The sequence below is a fragment of the Rutidosis leptorrhynchoides genome, chromosome 3, assembly GCF_046630445.1.
Source record: "Rutidosis leptorrhynchoides isolate AG116_Rl617_1_P2 chromosome 3, CSIRO_AGI_Rlap_v1, whole genome shotgun sequence".
NCBI classification, from domain to species: Eukaryota; Viridiplantae; Streptophyta; class Magnoliopsida; order Asterales; family Asteraceae; genus Rutidosis; species Rutidosis leptorrhynchoides.
In genome coordinates, this window is record NC_092335.1 from 43,638,427 (window position 1) to 43,645,870 (window position 7,444).

At 32.2% G+C, this 7,444-nt stretch overlaps 2 protein-coding genes across 2 annotated transcripts; both read left to right on the forward strand.

Annotated features, from left to right (window-relative positions):
• Positions 1–1,946: 1,946 nt before the first annotated feature.
• Positions 1,947–2,531, forward strand: LOC139896023 (ethylene-responsive transcription factor 1B-like). Its single transcript, XM_071878601.1, has one exon. The coding sequence runs from the start codon at positions 1,947–1,949 to the stop codon at positions 2,529–2,531; it is 585 nt and encodes a 194-aa protein (XP_071734702.1).
• Positions 2,532–5,979: 3,448 nt separating this feature from the next.
• Positions 5,980–6,576, forward strand: LOC139896024 (ethylene-response factor C3-like). The gene has a single exon (XM_071878602.1). The coding sequence runs from the start codon at positions 5,980–5,982 to the stop codon at positions 6,574–6,576; it is 597 nt and encodes a 198-aa protein (XP_071734703.1).
• The last annotated feature ends 868 nt before the right edge of the window (positions 6,577–7,444 follow it).

The window sequence follows — 7,444 nt, forward strand, 5'->3', positions numbered from 1 at the left end:
TGTCCCGGAATGATGGGGATATTCTTATATATGCATCTTGTTATTGTCGGTTACCAGGTGTTCACCATATGAATGATTTTTATCTCTATGTATGGGATGTGTATTGAAATATGAAATCTTGTGGTCTATTGTTACGATTTGATATATATAGGTTAAACCTATAACTCACCAACATTTTTGTTGACGTTTAAAGCATGTTTATTCTCAGGTGAATATTAAGAGCTTCCGCTGTCGCATACTAAAATAAGGACAAGATTTGGAGTCCATATTTGTATGATATTGTGTAAAAACTGCATTCAAGAAACTGATTTCGATGTAACATATTTGTATTGTAAACCATTATGTAATGGTCGTGTGTAAACAGGATATTTTAGATTATCATTATTTGATAATCTACGTAAAGTTTTTTGAAACCTTTATTTATGAAATAAAGGTTATGGTTTGTTTTAAAAATGAATGCAGTCTTTGAAAAACGTCTCATATAGAGGTCAAAACCTCGCAACGAAATCAATTAATATGGAACGTTTTTAATCAATAAGAACGGGACATTTCACATACTTCATAATTATTAGTTATTAATAAAAAGAAATAAAAAATCGAAAATGTTTTGGTCACTATTCGATTCCATAGAAGGCTGTAGAGTGGTCATGGCTGATCGGATATGAATATAAGATGCACAATTCGTATTCAAGTTGAATTTTCGGTAAATACTAACGGATAGTTAACTAAAGTTAGTACGAAGGATTATTTTGAGACGTTTTTTTGCATTTAAGGATGAAAACTGCAGCTTTGTAAAAATAGGGATTAAAACGACTAAAACTGACAAACACAGGGACGATTTTAGTAATTTAGTCAAGATAAGATAAATTTAACGTGACAAGAAAAAATTTAGGATGTTTTTGAATACCTCTTAATTGAATAATCCAAAACTGAATACTGAATTAATGTTGAACTGATCATCATTCATTGTGATTGTGACACATGAATAACAAATGATACTGAACGTTGAGAAATATATGTTTAACCATCAAGAGTTGAATTACTCTTTAACAATTCAGCACCTCGAATTTGGTTAATTAATATCTTTCTTATATTATATCCAAAACACATATGAAACAATTACGTTAATCTAATTATTCATTTTTATGGTTATTATCACTCAAAACCAAATATATATTCAAAACTTTTAAATTATTCAGAATTTAAACAATTCAAACATCTAATAATCTTGTTTTGTCACACAACCTTAGTAACCAAACATAAAGGGTAAATAAAGATAAATATCATCAAGGAGACAAAACCAAGGTTGAAAAAGACGCGTGACAGGGTCGAGACGGTCGGGATCTTAAAACGTGGAGACAATATCGAGACGGACGTTGACTGACGTTGATTTACACACACATATTTTAAAGCCAAAAACCTTCGTTGACGAGTTTGTATCTATAATCGCTATTATCGTTAATATAATACAAAATTTTAACACTAAACTACGTCTGTTTAGATCGATTTAACCGACTTTTAACTGGTTTTAATCGAAATTTTGACCAACATTAATTCACTTTTCTTGTATTTGATTCAACTTTTGACCGTTGACCGACTTGTTAAAAAACCAGACGGGATTGAGATGAGCTAGTCATCAAAACTAGACAACGATCGCATAGACCCAACGGCCTTGGTTTAAAACACTAAAGATAAAACTTATATTGGCGTCTGACCTCCAAATTAATCTGCTTTTTTGACCCAAACACACGTGCATTTTCTTCTTTGACAAACCCACTGACTTCCTTATTTTCAACTTTTTTTCCCACCTATATATATGACCTCTTGTCCAAATTCCACCAAATATCAACTTATCATCATTTGCTAACTTCTCATACAATATTTTCACCAATTATCATCTCATCTCGTTATCATTCAAATTAGAACCTAAAACACATATTCAACTCATGGACACTTCATTCAATTCCAACTATTCAAATTACCAACACCTTCCGTTTAACGAAAACGATTCACAAGAAATGTATCTCTATGGAATGTTATCTGACCAGTCATCTCAAGAACAATCCTCGTACCAAACTCCATCTTCTATTCTTCCCGAAGAGATTAACTACCGAGGGGTACGAGCACGAAGCTGGGGAAAATACGCAGCCGAAATAAGGGATTCGACAAGGAACGGTGCTAGAGTTTGGTTGGGTACATTTGACACACCTGAAGAAGCTGCTTTAGCTTATGATCAAGCTGCATTTGCGGTCAGGGGTTCGATGGCGGTACTTAATTTTCCTATAGAGACGGTTTACGAGTCACTACGAGAAATGGATTATAAGTTTGAGGAAGGAAGTTCACCGGTTTTGGCGTTGAAAAATATATATACAATGAGACGAAAAGCTGCAATTAGAGAGAAAAAAAGGAAAGAAATGAAGTTAGATTATTATGACAATGTTGAGAATTTAGATAATGTGGTGGTGCTTGAAGATCTGGGTGCTGATTATTTGGAAGAGATTTTGAGTTTATCGGAGAGTTCCAATTCTTGAAATAATATTAAAAGATACTAAGCTAGCTAATTAATCAATTATGTGCATTTAATTTAATTTAATTTAATTTAATTTATTGAGGTTTCTAATTTGTTGTCATGCATATCAGCATATGCATGCATGTTTTGCCTTTCAGCTTTTTGACAATCAAATTCATGCATAAACGTTCGGTTACAGTTTATATAGTTAAAATCGTGAATTAATCTCTTTTTTGTCACAAAATGAAAAAAAAAAGTCGCGATTCATTTATTATTTTTATTAATATTTACCCAGTAAATTTTACTAAAGAAAATCATGAATTAGTTTGTTTTTTTGTTGTTGTCACAGAATGAATGTAGTATTTAATGTGGGCGGTGAAGGTTTAAGTATAAAATATAAATATATATAGTGAGTATAAAATATAAATAAAGATAATGAACATTCATGTAGTGAAACAATTTGATATATATTTATATTTATATAGTATAGTTAAAAGTTCATCAAACAAAAAGCACATGAAGCAATAAATAAAATGCACAACGTTTTTTTAGTAAGATTTTAATATCTACTGTGCAATCGCAAGTGAATATTGATATCAACTAAAATTAATCGCAAAATATTTTCAGAAAACCTGAAAGTTACAACTAAAATCATGTATATATTTTTACGTAATTACGTTAACATGTGTACAATTGTTCCATAAACATTACTATATATGATGTACAAAATGATATGCATTTTGTGATTTTAAATAAATAGTATAAACATAAAAGATAAACGAATTAGTGTGAAACAGAGTTAGTGATACAATAACTATTAATTATTATCATTATACAGTGTAATTATAAAACATAAACTATAAACTACGAACATAAAACTTAAACTATAAACTACAAAAATAAAAAACTGCAGTAAAAATGAAGACCGATTGGCAGTACATTATGCTAATCAAACCTTCAAACAACCAATATAAGAAACAGATTTATAAAGTAAAGTGACTGGTTAAACAAAGATATTTAATAATTTAAAACTTTTCTCTGCACGTAATTAACAATATTACTGCATCTGAAAATGACATAAAGCAAACATACTATATGTTGACTGAAATTGTGTTTTTACTTGTAGATGCATGGAATGATGTGGTTTGTGTGTTCACACTTCACATATTATAAAAGTTAATCAAAATTGCAGCCCTACTAGAAAATTAGTGTCCCACACTCCCACTGCACACTTCATTTATTATTTCCAGATCAACTAGATAACCGAAACCAAACTCACGGTCATTGGCCATTAATATATCCAACATTGTTTTTACTTCCTCGATCATAATTGTACATTAATATATTATACAGTACAATATATTAATGCATAATTTATGATAGATGAAGTAAAATTGATGGTGGATATATCTCATCCTTATCCTTAAGCTAATAGTAACAAATAGTTAAAGCTACAAATAGGCTATACTTTTTCAAATGCTCTGATATCGCCTATATACTAATTTTCGTCTCACTGTCGGCTATATACTTTCAAAAGTGTACCAATGTCAACCTTTTGTTACCGGTTATCCACTGAACCGGTAGAGTTAATTATTTAACCTTTTTTTTTCATTTTATATGACTACATATAGGTCATATACTTTTAGTTTTGTTTCGATGCTTTATACTTCCAGTTTTTGTTCTGATATATCGTCGACGTATCATGACTACTTAGAAGTCACGTCATCAATTGTTTTCTTAACATGTAAAAAAAATATAGTGGCTTATATTGGTACACCTTTTGAAAGTATATGGCCGACAGTGAGACGAAAATGGGTATATAGTTGACATCGGGACATTTGAGAAAATATATAGCTTATTTGTAGCTTTAACCCTACTAACAAATACAAGGGGCGAGGCAAGTGACATGTTGGATGCCCGTTTGTTTTTTATATATGTTTCTAGCTCATCTTTTGGGCTTTTTGATTGGTTAGCATTTTTTATTGTTATTTTAGTACATTGGATCCCCGTAGAGGGTGAACTTCGGGTAATCAAGCTTCTCGAGCGCAAGACCTGGTACCGCGTGAATAGCACATTATGCGCACCGTCTGGTCACATTTTCTTTCTGAACAATCTGGCATAGTCAGAAATCGAACCCTGGTGGTGTGCTTTATTGGGCAACTCGATGACCACTCATGCAAGCATGCGTGATTTATTTTAGTTGCTTTGTTTCTTTCGGTTAAGTGTTGTGGTTTACTCTTTTGTTTTGGTAAGCCTTCGTTTGAGATACCTTTTAGGTAGTTCAATTGCATGGGGTTTCTAGTTTAAGGCTTGTGTAATGTTTCCTTGTATCTCTCGATTTGGTCGCTTTCAAATTTCATGAAAGTGCCAATGTTTATATAGTTATCTTATTTTTGGGGGGAAAAATACTAACAAACACAGTACCATATAGTAAAAAAATATGAGAGGTGATTCTCACACTCCACTTTTTGATCCATGTACACTTTTATCTAATAAATCATAGTTATGCCCTTAGAGAGTTAAACTTATATTATTATTGTGAGTATAATTAGAGATAAAATAGGTAATTGAGTGTACATAGATCAATAAGTGGTGTGATCACCTACCCAAAAACAGAGCCTTAGTCATACTCTTTATTACAAATAGTTGATACTTGATATTATTATTTGAAAATGTGTAAAACGTTTAATTTAAGAAGTTTTAGTTGTATGCGTCCATAATTTCAAATAAACTTAATTTTCATTCAATTTATTTTAACGACGATTTTTTGACGTCGGTAGATCATTTATTTCATCGACTCTCATCATTTACACGTAACACACACGTTCGGGCGGAAACCCGAACCCGATCGACGGTACCCGGAAACACATCCATTCGGCCAGTGTTTCAGGTAGAGATCCGTGAACGAATACAGTAAAATCTCCCTATAGGGTCAATATATACCACCATTATTGGTATTCAATTGATTTAAAGAAAATCATGTCATCCTTAATGATCGAACTCATGACCGCTCCCTATCCCATGATACAAAATACATGAGGGAAACCGTTGAGCTATGCCCCGCAAGTCCTTTTCATTCAATTGATTAATTAATTAACTTTTATTCTAAGATTAAAATTTCATCTAATTAACCACCTTATTTTTAAGACATTTTTTGAAACCATCTAAGTTATCAAGTGAAGTCAAATGTACTACTGAAGTCTTGATAGTATGAGACTGCAAGCCACCAATTCTACTTTTTTGACCCACACGTGCATGCATCTATTTCTTTGAAAATCCCACTAACTCCCATTTTCTACTTTACCACTCTATTATTTTCATACAAAATAACCACTTTTATCCGCCTATATAAATGCAATTAACCACTTCTTAAGCTTAACCAACAACTTTAATCACTAGATAATTAATATCAAGTTAGCTAAAACACTTGCTTACTATACTTGGTCACTAAACTACATTTAATATTATCCATGGAATCTTCAATATTCTTCACAAACATTTCAAACCAATATCTTCCCTTTAACGAAGACGATTCAGACGAAATGGTTCTTTACGGAATGCTATCCGAGTCTTCTAATTACCATGATCAACAATGTCCATTATCAAATGATACTATATCTTGTACACCTTACAAGAATAATTACAGAGGTGTGCGACCGCGTAGTTGGGGAAAGTATGCAGCCGAAATACGAGATTCGACAAGGCATGGTGTTAGGGTTTGGTTAGGTACATTCGATACACCTGAAGAAGCAGCTTTAGCTTATGACCAAGCTGCATTGGTTGCTAGAGGTCCAATGGCAGTTCTTAACTTTCCTGTTGAGACGGTTTACGAGTCTCTTCAAGCAATGAATTATCGATTCGAAGAAGGTAGCTCACCGGTTTTAGCATTGAAGAGAAGCCATTCCATGAGGAAAAAAGCTATGGGTCGAGGGAATAAAAGGAAACAAATTAAGTCGGATGATGATGATGATAATGATAATGTGGTTGTGTTTGAAGACTTGGGTGCTGATTACTTGGAAGAGATTTTGAGATTGTCCGAAAGTTCGAGTTCGAGTTCGAGTTCCTGATTAATTAAGTAGTTAAGAATTGAATCAGTTACTAGAAAAATAAGAGGATACAGTTGAAGTAGAGTGATTAAGCTCAGTACGTGTTTGTGGTTTTCGTTGTCGTGTTCATGCATGGCTATTTTTGTCTTTCAACTTTTCATGTATTTGTTCTTTTGTGTAAAGTTAGAAGTAATGGATGGGTCAATATATATTACGTGGGCTCTCTTCTTTTACTTAACTATTTTATTGTTATGTCTTGAATTAGTAGGGTCTACCATTACAAATGTATTCATTAAAACCTGTAGGACCCGTTCGCCATCCAAGCAAAAGAACTAAACATAATATAATAATGCGAAATAACAAAGAATATGTATTGCAATATTGATCAAATAAACATACAAGTATACAACACAAACAATGTCAAAATATGGGGTTTCTCCCCGCAAGGTAACACACCTAATTCGAATTTACCCTAAAAGCTCGTTATTTATAGAATCTTGAACATATGTACCAATATCAGTTCTAATCCTAACAACAACAAAAATAAATCATTTAATATTCAAATTTATCTTCTATATTTAGTTTTCAAATTTATTTCATCAAATCAATATTGTTTAGGAAATTATGTCAATTTACCCAGCAAATCTCGTTTAACTACCACTTAACTAGTACTCGATCCGTAAATAATAAAAAGAATGTATACTATTGACCTATTGTACACCTTTTAATAAATTAAAAAAACAGTTATCAAGAGTTAATTATATACAGTTTGTCATTAAAATTATACTAAGGCTATTTGTGTTGCACAAAAAGCAACACTCAAAATTAGGGATGGCAATGGATCTAAAAAAAATCCGAGATCCGCGGGTACCCGCGCCCGTGATGGGTG